At 40.4% G+C, this 19,851-nt stretch overlaps 1 protein-coding gene across 5 annotated transcripts in view; it reads left to right on the forward strand.

Annotated features, from left to right (window-relative positions):
- The window catches only part of LOC129700815 (CMP-N-acetylneuraminate-beta-1,4-galactoside alpha-2,3-sialyltransferase-like), a 389,167-nt gene that overhangs the window by 337,422 nt on the left and 31,894 nt on the right, over positions 1–19,851 (forward strand). For all 5 annotated transcript variants that reach the window (XM_055641534.1, XM_055641538.1, XM_055641536.1 and 2 more), the window contains one exon: positions 12,860–13,006. In XM_055641534.1, the coding sequence (XP_055497509.1) occupies positions 12,860–13,006 (147 nt within the window). The remainder of the gene's footprint in view (positions 1–12,859; positions 13,007–19,851) is intronic.

The following is a 19,851-nucleotide window of genomic DNA, read 5'->3' on the forward strand; positions in this document are numbered from 1 at the left end:
GACAAATCCACACCTGACTCCTGAAGAGTGTTTCTGATCTGTCGGACAGGTGTTTGGGGATTTTTCTTTATTATAGAGAGAATTCTTCTGTCATTAGATTAACTTATATCAGAGTGATGGCAAGAGCAAAGTACAGAGGAGAGAAGGAACTGCCCAAGTTCCAAAGCATACCACTACATTTGTGAAACACGGTGGTGGGGATGCTATGGCCTAGGCATGTATGGCTGCTGAATGTACTGGCTTACTTATCTTCATTGATGATACAACTGCTGATGGTAGTAGTATAATGAATTCTGAAGTGTATAGACACATCCTATATGCTCAAGTTCAAACAAATGCCTCAAAACTCATTGTTGGCGGTCCATTCTACAGCAAGACAATGATCCCAAACATACCGCTAAAGCAACAAAGGAGTTCTTCAAAGCTAAAAAATGGTGAATCCTTGAGTGACCAAGTCAATCACCTGATCTGAACCCATTTGAGCATGCCTTTTATATGCTGAAGAGAAAACTGAAGGGGACTAGCCCCCAAAACAAGCATAAGCTAAAGATGGCAACAATACAGGCCTGGCAGAACATCACCAGAGAAGACCCCCAGCAACTGGTGATGTCCATGAATCGCAGACTTCACGCAGTCATTGCATGCAAAGGATGTGCAACAAAATACTAAACATGACTACTTTCATTTACATGACATTGCTTTATCCCAAACATTATGGTACCCTGAAATGGGGGGACTATGTATAAACACTGCTGTAATTTCTACATGGTGAAACCAAAATGTATAAAAATGGTCTTTATTAAAACCTGACAATGTGCACTTTACTCACATGTGATTTTTTTTCACTTACAAATCTCAAATTGTGGAGTACAGAGGCAAATAAATAAATGATGGATGTCCCAAACATTATGGAGGCTGTACACTGGCACTGAGAGAGTAATCTGGCCAGAGATGTGGACTGGATATTGTGATTAACATGACATATTCTATCAGTCATGTATTTGGCTTGTCCAGCACTTCAGCCGAGGAAGTAATTTTGTGTGTAGTTCCAAAATATTTGATTCTGATTGAGAAGTTAATTGGCACCACTGGCTGCTTTTGTACCCAGTAAAGGATGATAAAAAAAAGTTGTCATACTGCCAGTCATTGCTGCACCACTAGCCAACTGGAAAAGTAAATGTTATGCTTGTTTGACTTCAGTCCCATTGTTTGCTAGATTTTAAAGTATTGCCATTTAAAACTGAGTGTCAAATACATTGAGGTGTAATTCCAGGAACAGGCCGTCTGTGACAAATGTTGGCACTTCAAGATTGAACCAAAGCACTTGGATCACTCATGTGTAATAATTGCTTTAATGTGGATATTGTGTTGGCACTGAGATTAAATTAGCAGACCAATAAGCCAGAAATTTAAAATTGCTGTGCTTTTAATCTTGCGCTTAGTCCACCAAGGTCTGCTGGATCTCCCAGTTTCTAACCATTTTAACAGCCCTTCTCATTCCCTTGCTAATCTTCTGTACTGGGCACTTTCATTGCCAGAGTGAGGCCACGTGCAAATTCTAGGAACTGTACTTCATATTCTGCCTGGGTAGCTTACAACTCAATGGTAGGAACATTGAATTCTCCAATGTTAGGTAACTAACCTATAAACACCCCCCTCCCCCTTCTCTATATCTGGTTCCCTGGATATGCACCCATTTCTTCGTTTCCCCTTACTACTCCCCTTTCTCTTTCCACCTATATTCCTTGCTCTGGCCACATTTCCTCCTCTATCCCTCTTATCTCACACTTGTTTTTTATATCACTGGCCTTTGTCCAATCATCTGCCAATCAACCCCCCCCCCCCCCCCCCCCCCCCCTCCTTCCACCTATCACCATATAACAATTACAGCACGGAAACAGGCCATCTCGGCCCTTCTAGTCCATGCCGAACACTTACTCTCACCAAGTCCCATCTACAATACAATACAATACAATACCTTTATTTGTCATTTGAACCTCACATGAGGTTCAAACAAAATGTAGTTTCTGCAGCCATACAATAAAAGAACCAAAACACACACCAACACTATTCACATAAACATCCATCACAGTGGCTCTCCTCCTCACTGTGATGGAAGGCAAAGTTCTTGTCTCTCCCCTGCATTCCATTTCCCTCCCGAAGTCGAGGTCAAAGCCACCAGCACTCAGACCATAACCCACCATTCCTTTCCCGTCCATATACCTATCCAATTTATTTTTAAATGATAAAAACGAACCTGCCTTCACCACTTCCACTGGAAGCTCATTCCACACAGTTACCACTCTGAGTAAAGAAGTTCCCCCTCATTTTTCCCCTAAACTTTTGTCCCTTAATTCTCAAATCAGTTGCTATACTTTATCCCACCCCTCTTCCAGCTTTTTCCATCCTACTACAATCAGTCTAAAGACTGGCCCTGACCTGAAATGTTGCCTAGCGATGTTCTGCAGAGATGCTGAGAAGTCTCCAATACATGCTGAGTAGCAAAAGCAGCAACAAGTGGACAAGGCTAGGCAAACTCACAACCAATGATTCTGACCAAAGCAATGCAGACCCACCATATCTGGCTGTGAATGGTGGTGAATAATTAAACAGCCGGTGGAGCAGGAATTTCTGAGAATATCTCCATCTTCAACAAAGACAGGGTCCAGCATGTAAGTCTAAAGACAAGGCTGAAGCATCCACAACAATCGTCAGCAACGAGTGCCAAAGATATCTAAGGTATCCACCTAAGATATCCATCAGGATAGAAGCCCTCCACATGATGTTGAAAACAGCTGGGAGCATGGGATACAGCCAAGGCTAGAGAACCAGGCAACATCCAACTGCAGTATCAATGACCTACCTTCCAATATAAGGTCAGAAGTTGGGATTTTTGCTGCTGATTTCACAATGTTCAATTTCATTCACAACTCCTCAACCCATAGAAAGATCTAGACAGCATTCAGTCATGGTCTTATAAGTAGTAAGTAACATTTATATTACACACTTTTCATACAATTATCATCTCTGACAAGAGAGTGTCTAGTTATTCACCAGCATGGGCATTCCATTACTAAATTTCCTACTGTCAGCACCTAGGGGACCACCATTGACCAAAACGTCAATAAGACACACAAAGTACTGTGGCTATATATATAAAGGCAGGCTGGGTTCCTTGTTGTACTCCTGTCATTTACAAAAAGGAATTGCTGGATTATCAGCAGACAAACCTGCATCTCTTCCCTGGGCGGGGACCCGACCTTTTCCCTGTCGGGTCGGGGATGTCGTTGGGCCTAACATCGAGGAGCTGGCGGCGGCCTCCGGTCGGGGATTTACCTGAGGGCTCCAGTCGCGGAGCCTGCGGACCTGACATCGTGGAGCTGGCCGTCTTCGGAGCGGGAAGAGCTGTGGTGGCGCGCGGCTGCGACCCAACTTTGGAGTTCGGAGGCTCCGGCCGCAGGCCCGGTGGACAGTAACATCGGGAGCTCGCAGGTCCCTGGTGGTAGACCGCTTTTCCGAGCTCCGCAACGGCAAATTCTCCCGCTGGAATCGTGGGGTTTAAAGGACATGAAGCCGGGGCCTAACATCGCCCAGCGCGGCTTAAACAGCCACAGGACTTACCATCGCCCATCGGGGGCTTTAACATCGGAGCTCCAGTTCGCCTCGACACTGCAGTTGGACTGCTGGACCGCGGGAGAAGAACAAAGGGAAGAGATAAAGACTTTCCCTTCCATCACAGTGAGGAGGTGTTGGAGATCCACTGTGATGGATGTTTATGTAAACTGTGTTAAGTGTGGGTCTTGGGTTTTTTTGTAATGTAAAAAACTGTAGAAATGAAATTTCGTTCAAACCAAGTTGTTTGAATGACAATAAATAGCATTCCATCCATTCCAAACCTCCATACGAACCTAATTCATTTTTTCTGTCGATCTAAATGGAAGAAAATATGACATCTCTGAAGCGTGTCTTGTAAACGGTTCTATCTTCAGAAATAGATGCAAACAAAATATAATCTTCTGCAGATGCATGAAAACCTGTCTGATCTCTGAAAGGGATAAAATTATGATATCACACAGAGTCCGTTTTAATCTTTGTATAATTATTCTTATCTTCCTTACCATGCAACGTGGGAGATAATACTTCTCAATACTCCATTGTTTTTTGATAGAAAGTCAAGCAGGTGATAAGGTTATATAGCTCTTTTAATTTTCCTCATGTAATTCCATTAAATATTCTAATATTTTCTCTTTGATACAGCTACATAACAATGAATAATATTCAAAAAGCTTCCAGGTAGCTTCCAATTGTGTTTAAAACCCTGCAAAAATCAAATATATATATCAGCCTCTAGGCGATTTTCCGGTGTCTGACCCCTTGAATTTCTAATGCTTTACTTTTGTTTGATTGTCTTTCTGAACTGTTTGCAGTCCTCTGTACTCTGGGAAGAATGAAACCAAGAAACCATAAGGACTTTAAATTGACCATACTTTGCAGACTCTTCATATGTCTGTTAATTCTCTTGGAAGTAGTATAGGCATCCCCCTAATTCATTTGCATGTTTATGTTGTTGTTGTTTGGGAAATTGATGTACAATATTGATTTTGTTTGCTGACAATGCCATATTCATGTGTTCAGATGTTTGTCCACTGAGAGCAAAATCAAAGAACATTAAAGATTTGCACCGCAAAAGAAAGCCACTTGTATCTGTTCCACTACTTAACAAGATCAACCTGAAAGCGATTCCATTGACTTCTTTTCTCATCCCTTTGCAGCTCCTCCTGCATTCATTATTTTTTTGTTTTTGGTCTTAGAAGATGCCTCACACAATCACTGCAGTAAAATCAGCAAAGTAATTAATTTAGATAAATTAAATAAAATGCCTAGTTTTTCTCTAATTGAATAATTTCACTTGATGATGAGGAGACAAAGCCATTCTTCCCCAAGCCAAGATTTAATGGATGACATTTCATTCTTGGTGAAGTGATGCAGTTTGCCATTGCACCTAAACATTTGAAGCAGTACCATGAACACGTGCTTGCAGGTCAGGCCACGTTAGTCTCATCGTAGTTAAAGTCACTTTATTGTTCAGTTTATTGCTCAAACCCTACAGCAACCTACTCTTAATTTGAATGCCATTGAAGGAACAGTGCATAAGAATCAGGCCGATAGTTCTAGTAGTAGAGTACTGAATGCCCATTTATAAAACTGAGTGGAAATATCAAAAATTAATCACAAACAGCTAGATCAGCAAAAGTCTTTCTGAAATATTCTTGCAATCCCATGATTTATAGTCAGCATGTGCATGATGCGAAGTCACCAACTGCTTAATGCACACTCCGTTGTAATGGTAATGCAAGTTTATCATTAAATTGCTTAAGCAGATGTGTGCATTCAACATTGGAATCACCAATGACATTACAGTACAGAGGCAGTACAATAGCAAAGCTGGTAGAGCTGCTTCCTCATAGCACCAGAAACCCGGATTCAATGCTGACAAGGTGGAGTTTGCGCATTCTTCCTGTGTCCGCAGAGGTTTCATCTGGTTTCTTCCCACATCCCAAAGATGTGCTGGTTTGCAGGTTAATTAGCCTCTGTAAATTGACCCTCGTGTGTGATGAGTGAATGAGAAAGTGGGATAACATAGAGCTAGTGTGAATGGGTGAACAATGGTTGGCGTGGGCAAGATGGGTCAAAGGGCCTGTTTCCATGCTGTAAACTAAAATAAACAAAGCTGGGTTTGGGATTGAACGATTTGGATATACAAGATAAGTGATGCTGTCTGATATTATTACATGCACTGAGTTCATTTTTGTTTCAAAGTAATCACTCTGAAAATCCATAAAGATTATGTTTGCATGAAGATTATAAATTTAACATAGTTAAATAATTTAAAAAACGAGTCTAATTCCATCTGTTGTGGTAAGCATGGGCATTGTATTGAATGGTTTATCTCAAATAATTAAGCAGTAACTTAGCTCCTAAACTGATGTGTGTTGCTGAGACACTGATAGTATAATTCAAAGGCAAAGACAATCTGAGATTTGTGATAAAACCAATATTTGTGATGGATAAAGCAAATACCAACTTTTGGAATTACTCTTGTCAAGGTTTACAGGAGGGTTTGTGTATTAAAATCCTAAATTGCAAATGCATACATTAATAAGAAACAGAAAGTACTGGACATACTTGAAACATCAGGCTATCTATGGAGATAAAAGCATATCAGGTCAATGACCTTGCATCACCTTGCTTTTGGACAGATTTTGTTCACAGATGTGATCGTACCTTTCTGTTTCAACTTATTTCTTTCTTTTTGTCTCCATCAGTTTATAATGTCGGTGTTACCGTAAGCAACACTCCCTCTGTGATCACCATCATTCTCCCCCCTTTCCAACTTAAAATACACTTATCATTTCTCTAGTTCTGATGAATGATCCTTGACCTAAACATCGGTTCTTTCTCTCCCTCCCCATGCTGGATAACCAGCATTTTCTGATTTAATTTCAGGTATCCAGTAGCTGCAGTTTATTTATTTTTTGCTCTAATTTGTACAGATATTGATGAGTTACATCTTTAATCTACCTTGAATCTAGTCCCATTTATTTCAAATCACAAGAATAGATTACAATGCTTTGAAGGACAACTAAAATATCATGCAATGTCCTGCACATTATTGGAATGCTATATTGAGGTTAAGTGCCAGAATTTATGTCTGCTATAAGACATAAATGTATTTTAGTAGATAAAATCATTTATCATTGCACAGACATTAATAACTAAATACAAGTACATTAAAACTATATATTTAATACTGATAGAAGTGAGTTGTGTAATATGGCCACAATGACCCAAGAATTGGCCATCAAATCTCACAGAATCCTGTATTTTCCAAATGTCTTTTAAAAAATAATGACTGCACTTAACATATCAAGTCAAGATGGAGCAATAATTGACAAAATGAACAGAATGTTGAACTACATTTCTAAATCAGTAGAAAGTAAGTAGAGGAAATTAGGCTGAAAAGTCACCATGCAATGGTTCAATTGCACCTGAGGTCCTGTGTGCAGTTGTGATCTAAAGGAATGTATAACATCTGACTGCAGAAAAGTACCTGGAAGTTCTTTGTATAATAGTTTTATGAGAAAAAATTAAAAAGATACTTACACTGTCTGCAGGGCGCTCAGCATCGCCTACTGCTTTACCTCCTGTTTCTCCTACCATCCGGGAGGCGCTTTTGCCGAACCAGCAGGTTGAACAGCTTCTTTTTGTCATACTAACAACTACCTGTGACTGCCATCCTAGAATTTCCTGTGTGTTTATTCAAATCGTTTGCTATGTCGCTCTTCAAGGGAGATGCTAAATGCATTTCGTTGTCTCTGTACTGTACACTGACAATGACAATTAAAATTGAATCTGAATCTGAATCTGAATCTACACATACTACTTTTAATCCTCTTTCATTACTTTTTTTTGCATTGATTTTGATACTAACCTGGTGTGGATCCTAGAATCCTGTGTGTCCTAGAAATTGGCTGCTGCATTCCGTGGCATCTGATCCAGTGAAAAGTCCATAACCATTGAGCACACAGCAAGATTTAACTACCGATTTTCCCTGACATGGAAATCTTTTTAATATTTCTACCCATTAGGAATATTGTCACTCTTTGTTAAGATGATTTTAACCTTGTTGATACAGTTTTTCTGAGAATGATATATCACAAAGAATCATACTGTAACTTCTTCCTTGGCCTACTTTTTATTAATTGGGAATTTAATCCTTGCCATAGATCAATCTAAACTAATTGTGTTCACAGTGAGTAATGATAACCTTACTGCAGCACTGTTACTAGCTTACCTGAGGTGTTTTATTGAGAGGCAGTGTGTCAAGGGTGGGAAAATGTTATGGTGGTTTTTATTTACATAACACATCCCTTTTACTCATCGGACATGTTCCATATTGAATTTTTTTGTAATTATTTTTCAATATCAAAATGTAAAGTAGTAGAGAAACTGGGAAACTAAATGAGGAAATTAGGTTAACAAAATACCCATCTAATGGAAATTTTCAAATTTCTAAATATGGTTACTGCCTATTAATGGAGCATGATCCCATTCTTTATAGTACAGCATTGGGAAATGGTTTCCTGTGGACATTCTCCACGTTGCTAACTTTCTCGACCAAACCTTTTCAGAGAGCAGTTATTAATTATATAATCATTACTTGCCCGTTTCCATAAAGCTTAAACTGGATCTGGATTCAAACATATCTTGAATTTAATTGCACTTGATGCACAGAGTGGACAAAAATTACAGACAAAGTGAGGAACTGCTAGAGGGATGGATTTATGTCTTCATTTTGTGGTCACATCTGGTTGTGAACGGAATACTTGATTTGTTAGCAACTTTGCGTTCTGCCTTGCAGTTCTCTTCTAATAAAGTACGTCCCAGAAGTCAAACAAAATTCATTTGGATTTTAGGGTCATTTTAAATCTTCTCCAATATCCAACCTTTTGACTCCAGAAATGAGCATTTAAACAATTTGTGTCATAAATCTCATTACTTTTTACCTAAAGTTTAAAAAAAATAAATTGTTTACCAGACACCAATGCTATGAAAATTCAATGGAAATTTAGTTCAGAGAGAATTTAGGTTAAGGAGAATATATTTTCTATTTGTATTCAATTATACTTTGACACCAAACAGAAGGCTACCAATTCCTGTTAAAGTTCTTTGAAAGCTGCCTATCTCATTCTACTTTTCCAGCCCTTTCCCTATAGCCCCCGAATATATTGCAGAACATATAAGTCCTTGGTTTTAGGATGGCAACAATAGTGTGTTGTGTAAGGCCAAACAGATTGTGAAATCCATGTAAGAATGGGTAATTCTTACTGTAATTCCAACTTAAAGATTCTTAAGGCATACTTTATTTTTCTTACAGCTCTGACAACTAATTACTGCCAATAATATTTAAAAGTTCAAATATTTAAACTGATTCTGTATTTTCTTACTAAAATATTTATGATCCTTCACTGTGTGCTCCCCTCTGCATCAATTCAGCTATGGAGCAGATAATTTGAGGGCAAGGCAGTAATATTTTTCTTGCCACAAAGTTTGGAATTTATACTGTTGACTAAACTTTTGCAAGTTGTGCTCATGACTTGTGTAAATGTTGTACTCATATAATAGACAATTTATAATTTGCTTAACTTTTATAATTTTGGTTTCAGTTTCTGTATGTCAGAAGCTTATACCATACTTAACCTCGAGAATCATAGAAATGTGTGGATATATGAAGAAACAATTTGGCTCAGTGTATGATGAATCACAGTTATGTTACATGCTAAGGGCATATCCAAGTATTTTTTAAATATTTTGGCTCTACCACCCACAAAATTGTGAACTTCACTTCCTCTTTAACCTTCTCCTATCAATCACAATAAAACTCCTCTCATCTGCCATCCATTTGTTTGGAAATCCTGATGGTTTGGCATCTGGTTCATGGATATTTGGTTCCTGGAGTCCCTTGAAACTCATTCCGTTCTATTTTCAGTGCTCTTTTGAAACTTGTTGGTTCACTGGAAAATGCATTGTCCTGTGCAGCAACCACAAAAAAAAGTAAATTAAAAATGTGTTTGAGTATTAATATGAATATTAATAATCCAAGAATCAAAAAAATTCTGCCAGTCTAGCACCACTGTCACAGTGGTCACGGTGGCGCAGCGGTAGAGTTGCTGCCTCACAGCAAATGCAGTGCCGGAGACCCAGGTTTGATCCCGACTACGGGTGCTGTCTGTATGGAGTTTGTATGTTCGCCCCGTGACCTGCATGGGTTTTCTCCAAGACCTTCGGTTTCCTCCCACACCCCAAAGGCGTACAGGTTTGTAGGTTAATTGGCTTGGTAAATGTATAAATTGTCCGTGGTGAGTGTAGGATAGTGTTAATGTGCGGGGATCGCTGGTCAGCACGGACCCGGTTGGCCGAAGGGCTTGTTTTGCGCTGTATCTCTAAACTAAACTAAACTGAACATGTAAAATTAATAGTTTTACTGTACTTGAAATTGGTCTCTTTTTAGAAACCACCCTGCTAAGAACCAGAGATATTTCTGTGAGCAGTAAATATGAGAGACATGAGACACAAATTATAAAGGAATAGGTTTGGGCGATCCCTTATCAATTCCAGAGTTCCAGAGAGTGGTGAATCTCTGGAACTCTCTGCCACAGAGGGTAGTTGAGGCCAGTTCATTGGCTATATTTAAGAGGGAGTTAGATGTGGCCCTTGTGGCTAAGGGGATCAGGGGGTATGGAGAGAAGGCAGGTACGGGATACTGAGTTGGATGATCAGCCATGATCATATTGAATGGCGGTGCAGGCTCGAAGGGCCGAATGGCCTACTCCTGCACCTAATTTCTATGTTCTAATTCAATCATAGGCTGCATAGAACAAATACAAAAATAACTCAAAAATTATGAAACGAGAAAAGGATGTCAGTTTTATGATTCTATATTTTACCCACATCTACTCTATTCAGTGCTCCTGATGTGGTGGCCTTTCCAACCCTTTCTATCGGTGAGACCAAGCACAGACTAGGTTACAACCACCTGCGCTTTGTCTGCAATGACAATCTCAAGCTCTTGGATACATGCCATTTCAATCTCTTCTTATAGAAATTCTTATAGATTTTTTCGAGGATGTAACTAGCAGAGTGGATAAGGGAGAACCAGTGGATGTGTTATAGCTGGACTTTCGACAAGGTCCCACATAAGAGATTAGTATGCAAACTTAAAGCACACGGTGTTGGGGATCAGTATTGATGTGGATAGAGAATTGGCTGGCAGACAGGAAGCAAAGAGTAGGAGTAAACTGGTCCTTTTCAGAATGGCAGGCAGTGACTAGTGGGGTACCGCAAGGCTCAGTGCTGGGACCCCAGCTATTTACAATATATATTAATGATCTGGATGAGGGAATTGAATGCAACATCTCCAAGTTTGTGGATGACACGAAGCTGGGGGGCAGTGTTAGCTGTGAGGAGGATGCTAGGAGGCTGCAAGGTGACTTGGATAGGCTGGGTAAGTGGGCAAATGCATGGCAGATGCAGGATAATGTGGATAAATGTGAGGTTATCCACTTTGGTGGCAAAAACAGGAAAGCAGAATCTTTTGTGAATGGTGGCCATTTAGGAAAAGGGGAGATGCAATGAGACCTGGGTACACCATTGTACACCAGTCATTGAAAGAAGGCATGCAGGTGCAGCAGGCAGTGAAGAAAGCGAATGGTATGTTAGCATTCATAGCAAAAGGATTTGAGTATAAGAGCAGGGAGGTTCTACTGCAGGTTACACAAAAAAGCTGGAGAAATTCACCGGGTGCAGCAGCATCTATGGAGCGAAGGAAATAGGCAACGTTTCGGGCCAAAACCCTTCTTCAGAGGTTCTACTGCAGTTGTACAAGGTCTTGGTGAGACCACACCTGGAGTATTGCGTACAGTTTTGGTCTCCAAATCTGAGGAAGGACATTATTGCCATAGAGGGAGTACAGAGAAGGTTCACCAGACTGATTCCTGGGATGTCAGGACTTTCATATGAAGAAAGACTGGATTGACTCGGCTTGTACTTGCTAGAATTTAGAAGATTGAGGGGGGATCTTATAGAAATGTACAAAATTCTTAAGGGGTTGGAAAGGCTAGATGCAGGAAGATTATTCCCGATGTTGGGGAAGTCCAGAACAAGGGGTCACAGTTTAAGGATATGGGGGAAGTCTTTTAGGACTGAGATGAGAAAATCATTTTTTACACAGAGAGTGGTGAATCTGTGGAATTCTCTGCCACAGAAAGTAGTTGAGGCCAGTTCATTGGCAATATTTAAGAGGGAGTTAGATGTGGTCCTTGTGGCTAAAGGGATCAGGGGGTATGGAGAGAAGGCAGGTACAGGATACTGAGTTGGATGATCAGCCACGATCATATTGAATGGCGGTGCAGGCCTACTCTTGCACCTATTTTCTATGTTTCTAATCTCCCTTCCCAGTCCCACACTGACCTGCCCATCCTTGGCCTTCACCACATGCAGGGTGAGACTCATTTTCTCTCCCTCACCCCCCTGCCCGCATCCCTTTTCCCCCTTCCCCAGTCCTCCCATTTTTGTTCTCTTTCCCCAGACCCTCATTGCCCATTTTCACCCCCTTCGCACTCCTGGTTCCACCCACACCCACTTCATCCACAAGCATCCAAATCTTCCCCGCCTGTTTCCATCTTCCATTTACCTCTCACCTACTAGTTTCCATTATCACCATCTTTATCGGATTCCAGCACAAGTAACCTTTGGGCTCCTGTGTATCACCAACCAGCAACCATCTCCACCTTCACGCTCCCCTTACCTGGCTCAAATTGCCTCCTTTTTTTATTCTTTAGTCTGTCTCCATCTGTTATTCAACTGCCACTATCTCCAAACTCCACCCCTCCCCTGCCCCTACCTGGTTCCATCTGCTCATCAACCATCACCCTTCCTTGGACAACCTATCATCTATGGGGTCCTACCTCACTACCACCTATTTCCTCTTTATACTAGCTACCTCCCCTTTCCCCTCTCTGTCGTAATGTAGATATATCGACCTGAAAGAGTGACAGTTCCCTTCCCCAACACACACTGCTTAACCCGCTTAGTTCCTTCAACAGATTGTTTGTTGCCTGTAATAAAAAAAAAACAATGGATGGATCACAATCAAACAACTTATAACAGTTTGAAATGTTGCTTTCTTCATGATTTTGGCAACTTATATTAAATGTAAATAGGATAAAGAAATGGAGACTGAAAAGTGCATTTGTTTTGTTTAAATAGAAAACAGACCTTTTGCTTTGTTTATTTACAGAGTCCTTCAGATGGCTTCTGGAAGTCCGTTGCCACAGTTGTCCCAAAGGAACCCAAAGAGATCCGAATTCTGAATCCTTATTTCATCCGTGAAGCAGCTTTCACATTTATTGGCCTTCCAGTCAACAATGGAATGATGGGTCGTGGGGTGAGTAAAATATGTGACTAGCTATGTGTTAGATTTTTCAATTTACCATTGTGGAACTGTGTTAAATAATATTGTATTTAACAAATGCATAGGGCAGAAGAATCGAACATGTACATTTAACGCTCTGTCAAGGATTGAAATTTATGTTAATTTCCAAGTGCAGCATTTTTTTTAGAAATATAGCGCGGTAATAGGCCCTTCAGTCCACAGAGTCCGAGCCGACCAGCGATCCCCACACACTAACGCAAGCATACACACACTAAGGACAATTTACACTTATACCAAGTATACAAACCCAAGCCAATTAACCTACAAACCTGGACGTCTTGGGAGTGTGGGAAGTAACCAAAGATCTCGGAGGAAACACACGCGGTCACTGGGAGAATGTACAAACTCCATACAGACAGCACCCCTATTCGGGATCGAACCCCAGTCTCTGGCACTGCAACGCTGTAAGGAAGCAACTCTACCGCTGCGCCACCGTGCCGCCCCTTGTGATTTGTTCTCATCTTGTTGGGCTTTTGAACAAGAGTAGTAAAGATCCTGTTCATTACAGTCAATCTACGTGGAGAAGTGCAAATTAGTATGTACGAAACAGACCAATTCCACATCCCAAATTCCTGTGGGTCAGTGAGTGAACTGGCTATTGGAAATGATTGATTTTACTGGAGTTGATAAGAATGTGGGGAGATTATAAAATGGATTGATGTAGGATTACTGCAGGCGGGTGGTTGATGGCGGCATGGACTTGATTGGCCAAAGGGCCTGTTTCCATGGTGTATGTCTCTGTAAATCTGTTAAAGGTTGGGCAACCTTTCCACAAGACGCTAATGTACAAGTCACTTCTGTTATGGACAGAATGGGTGTTCGATGGATATGGGCCAAACATGGGTAGGTTGGACTAGTGTAGATGGGACATGTTGGTTGTTGTGGGCAAGTTGTGCTGCTGGGCCTGATTCCATGCTGTAGGACTCTGTGACTCTAGTTGATCTGGAGTTCATGCATCACCTAATGGTCTCCCAGAGTGTCATTGCAGAGGGAATGAGCAAACTGCACAATTTAGTGACATTGAAAACATAAACACAGCCAATGTGAATAACTGCAAAGCATGAATTGTCTGTTGGGAGTGGGTACAGTTGTCAACACAGCAGCATCACTTTTAGAACGGGACCAAATTGCAAACGGCTTTGACAAATTGCAATATCCAAATAGATAAGAGATTGCACATTTACCACAGGTTGGATGCAGCAATTGGCTTTGTAAAGATATAAATGTTTGAACAGATGATCCATTCCCTAGGTATCAATATGCAATCATTGGCACGCTGACAATGTAGTCTCAGTGACATTTCATGACCAGGCAGACGCAAGCTGAATTCCATCCTTTGATTACAGGCAGAAATTAAGTGGTTTGGCTAATGAAATGATATGCAGTGCTTAAATAATTGAAACAATATTATTTGTAGAATACTGTTTTCCCTCTGATATAGTCAGTGCCGTAATTGTTTCTTAAATAAGAATTCTTAACATATGTAATGTTGCAAACCAACTATTTTGAATCATTGTGCCAAGTTATTGTATGTGCTGTGTCTTGTCAATGGATTGATTCTTTTTCTACCTTTTTAACTATGTTATTGTATATTTGAAAGCCAGATTGGCTTCTTGATATTGAGCATTTCCAGTCCTCCAAATTAAATAGAAACACAAGAGCATGAGAACCATAACATGCTCCAGCTCAGAAGTCTGCTATCCACTCCATAAAGTCTGCTCTTTATTTTACCTGCTGATCTGCCAACATTGCTTAAAACAAAGTGATTTTATATAAGGCTACTTTTGCTTATATACATAGGCTGTTAACATGCAAAAATGGCCAAAGGTGCTTCACAGAGACAGCTGTTACAACTTTTCACTATTTTCAATTTACATACTCTTTCATGTTTACCATTTTCAAGCACCATTTTTTGGTCGAAATTGGACATTGATTGTTTCTGTAATCTGCCCATATATTTTTTTTTTATATACTAAGATCCAAAGTAGATGCCTGAATCGATTTCATAATCTGCCTTTGGTCACCGCTAACAAAATAATTGAGACTGACCTGATTCTTTGGGACACCCTTGAAGCTATGAAATATTTGTCAGAAAGTGTGCAATTAAAATGGTGGGTACAGGTGCACAACCTTTTATCCGACGATCCAAATAACGAAAACCTCCGAATAGCGACATTTTTTCGGTCCTTGAAGAAAGGTCCTTGAAAACGTTCACCGAGGGCGACCCGCAGAGGTGACAGCGGAACCTCCGGTCGGTCCTCGAAGAAAGGGGAACTAAATCCCCATTCATAAAAGAGAAGGTGAGGGTATATTGCGCGGGAGGGTTAATAATTGACAATATGCTGCTACCTGCCCGCTGAGTTAAAAAGTTCCCACGGTAGACACGATACACAGTGTATCGTGAGTCTTGCGTGGGAACTTTTAAACTCAGCGTGCAGGCAGCAGCAGATTGTCGCTCCCTTCAGTTTCACCCCACCTACACCCCTCTGCTTCCCGGCCATGTGTGTGACCCCTTCCCTCCCCTCTCCAGCTCCCCGCTCATTGCACCGGCCTGGGGGCTTTGTACTGTCTTCACGACGGCGATGGCTGCAGGCAGTGCAGTCACCGAGACGTCAGGACCAATTGGACGTCGACCACCAGGCCCACCGCAAGCACAGAGATCCCAGAGACCCACAGCCAGCAGCAGCCCAGCCCAGCCCCGCTCCAACTTCTTCTGTCGGGATCAAGGCGCAAACTCGCGACCTTACAGATATGAGCCGAGCACTCTACCACTGAGCCAGCCATTAAAATCTACGCAAAAAAATTTCCATTCCGAAGACCGACAAATTCTGAATTACGAAAGGTGTCTGGTCCCAAGGCTTTCGGATAAAAGGTTGTGCACCTGTATATGGAATGAGCTGCCAGAAGAAGCAGTTGATGCAGATACAATAATAACATTAAAAGGCATTTGGATCGGTACATGGATAGAAAAGATTTAGAAGGATGTGGACCAAACATGGGCAAGTGGGACGAGCTTAGATGGGGCATCTTGGTCGGTATGGACACATTGGGCTGAAGGGCCTGTTTCCATGCTGTATGACGATCTTGACAACTTCCATTAATATTCCAGGCACACTTTATTTACTTGTGCTCATGGAGCAGCAGCACAGTCCCAGTTACTGTACTACTTGATGAGATTGATCCCTGGGATGGCGGGACTGTCATATGAGGAAAGATTGAAAAGACTAGGCTTGTATTCACTGGAGTTTAGAAGAATGAGGGGGGATTTTTTGGAAACATATAAAATTATAAAAGGACTGGACAAGCTAGATGCAGGAAAAATGTTCCCAATGTTCGGCGAGTCCAGAACTAGGGGCCACATTCTTAGATTAAAAGGGAAGCCATTTAAGAATGAGGTGAGAAAAAACTTTCACCCAGAGAGTTGTGAATTTGTGGAATTCTGCCACAGAGGGCAGTGGAGGCCAAGTCACTGGATGGATTTAAGAGAGAGTTAGATAGAGCTCATGGGGTTAGTAGAATCAAGGGATATGGGGAGAAGGCAGGCACGGGTTATTGATTGGGGACAATGATCACAATGAATAGCGGTGCTGGCTCGAAGGGCCAAATGGTCTCCTCCTGCATCTATTTTCTATTTTTCTATGTTACTCTGAAATTCCACTCAGCGAGGTCAGCCTTTTGTACAGATTTTGACCCTTGAAATTGTGCGCATTTTCTAATTTCTTATCATCATTAACAATACGTTCTCAAAACATTAATATACAAATGCAATAACACTAATACAAGTAAACCTACATGCCATTTAATCCTTTCATTAATTTTTGATGTTAAGAACCTTGTAGTGTGCGTCAAGGAATACCCTTCCCAAAACATTGTGGTACGCCAAAGAATATCTATCAGCAACATTGATGTGCGTCAACGAATGCCTTAAGGTTATTGTGCTGCACAGCTATCCTAACCTTTGTCATACTCTGTGAGATGCAGGGATTATTTCTGGGAGAGAAGACTCTTGGGTGATCAGTGGAGATTCTGGGAATGCTGGAGGGGAGGGTGAATGGGGTTGAAGCACTCTGAAACAGTTTAAGAAATTGTATGAAGAAAATATTTTTTTAGGTTAGAACTTATTGACAAATATAAAAGTATATTTTAATAGATCAATGAGAGAGATTAAATTAACTGCTAATCATTGGCTAGTTGAATTGGGGAAAGCTTTCTCAAAAAGTAGTGCTGGGGTTATTTATTTTAAATTTAAAAATTCTATTGTAATCTAAGATAAATTGATCTCATCAAACAAAAGTAACAAGCTCACTTGAACAGCTTCTGCATTATCAAATTTGGTTGTATTTGACACTGAACTGAGAATGCTGAATTTTGAAATGTATGAGTTGGTTATATTTTCTTCACTTGAAACAGAAAACAGAACTATTTCTCTTTTCCGGAAGTGAAAAATTGAGCAATATTATGGGGAAAAGTGGAGAAAATAACAATTTTCTTCAAGGCAGTTTAAAATTAGATAGAAAATCGTATATAGAGAGCATTATCACCAACACCTTTTTCGAAACAAAAATAAACATACACATTTGTTAATATATCAATTCAATAAAAATGAACTCTGTATCACATTGTTAAAACTACAGTTGTGGATTATACCACCTAGGTCTTGGGTCAGGATATAATCAAATCAACCCACTTTCAGGAAACCCTGCCATCATATATTTGAATACTCGGGTATTTTGGCACTCAGTAAATCAAAAGCCCATTTTGTTTGTCTCACTGAAACCCAAGTGCTTCCATTGCTTCCATATGTTTAATTAAGACTCTGAAGAGGTTAAGATTAACCCTCTGAACTTAATGCAGTATTTAGATTGCTTTTAGATTCTTCTTATTTCTTTCCCACTCTTGGTAAAGACTTTCAGGACAGAGTTTCATTCTTGCATTATTTTTGCAGAAATGATTAATGAGCCTTGCATTCCTAAAATCATAGCACTGTGTAACCTACAATAATATGAACTTGAAATGGCTGTCCAATTAAGCTGTCTTAAAATAGCAGACTAAAAGACTAAAAACTGCAAAGCCAGGATAACTTATCCCACTGAAGTTACTAATCATATTTGATGGGCTATTAAAATTACATGCAAGTTATTTACTTCAGACATCCCTTCCTTTCCATCATTGGTTTAAGTGTGTCTGCATTGTGCATGATTCCTCAGCTACAAATGTGCACTGGGTGTTTATTTAACCTCTCAGTTGTAAAACTAAGTACACGGATATTCCACCGGGAAGCGTTTTGCTTTGTTCTGTGGTTTTCTGGTCTTCCAGGCCACAAAGAGATAATGCATAGATAAACCTGAAAGGTTTATTTTCCTGAGCCCATACCACTACCTCTGTCCACCCCTACCCATCCCCACACCCCGAAAAACATTTTTCCTGACTCCCTCCTATTGATTCTCAGCAATATAATCCAAAAACAGTGTCACTTTCCACTTATTTACTGATGAGATCCTGCGCCATCATTACTAAATTAACCAACTGGTTGTCTGGAAGGGCAGTAATTTCTTCTTGTAGGGAACACCAAGACATTTGTTGCTTGTCCCCATTACAGATGCTGTTCCCTGCCACTCACTAAATCCGGATTATTTGTAACCATGGGGTTATTATATGTGACTGCCCAAATCGAGCTTCAGATCACCTTGCAACAGTAGGGCACCTTTTTCCATCTCTGCAACCTCATCTGACTCCAACCTGCCTCATAACATCTACTGCTGAAACTTTCATCCAGACCTCTTATTTCCTCAACCTTGACTGCTCCATTGTACTTCTGAGGCTCCCTTTTATTCAATTTGGTATATTTGTTGTCTTCCAATGAAGGCTACATCTTAAGTTGCACAAAATCCTGTTCACCTGTCACCCCTGTGTTTCCTACCCTCTGGTAGAACAGTAGCTGGATTTTATAATTTTCAAATTATTTTCCTCTCTACCACTACTTAATTTCCCTAGGCTTTGTACAATGTCAAAATATCAGTGTTCCTCAAATTTTGGCCAGTTGCCATTGCTCCACTATTGTCAATCATGTTTTAACCACCAGGATTCAGTTCTTTGGAATCACCCTCTTTTAAACCCTCTTGCCTCCACGTCGCCTTTCACCCCAATTAAACAATACCTCTTTCACCAAGTTTTTGTTCATCTGCCTAACACCCCTTCACCTGATTATGATTCAGTTTGCTAAGTCTCATGTGAACCGTGTGAGATTTTATCCCATTAAAGGTGTTAAAAGTGGAAGTTGTCAGTGGTACATCGGGATTTCAGAGCTGAGATTAGATTAATTCAGCATTCAGCATTGAGCTATGATTACAGACTTGCTTTCATCTCTGCATGCAATAGGTTGTTTCCTATGATACCTATTATTTGGGATAAAGTTTGCCAACCATCACAAATCAGAACTATTCTAAAAGGTTTACTAAAAACACTGCAACCATTGTGGTGTAATATTCTACAAATAATAACATAAGATGCAACAAGTAACTATAAAATAATGATAATTCATTGGACTGCATAATAAAAAATACTTCAAGCTGAAGAAAATACCATGCACTTCGACAGCCTTGCTCGTCTTGCACAATCTTTAACTGTAACTTCAACTCCAACTCTGTTACTGGATGCAGCTCCGCTACTATTAGTCCTGTTTGTACAGGTAAATTAACCTGTCCATTGTTTATTTGCAAATTGATACAACGGTAGAGTTGCTGCTTTACAGCGGCAGACACCCTGATTCGATCTTGACATTGGATGCTGTCTGTACG

Source organism: Leucoraja erinacea, chromosome 10 (assembly GCF_028641065.1).
Source record: "Leucoraja erinacea ecotype New England chromosome 10, Leri_hhj_1, whole genome shotgun sequence".
NCBI classification, from domain to species: Eukaryota; Metazoa; Chordata; class Chondrichthyes; order Rajiformes; family Rajidae; genus Leucoraja; species Leucoraja erinaceus.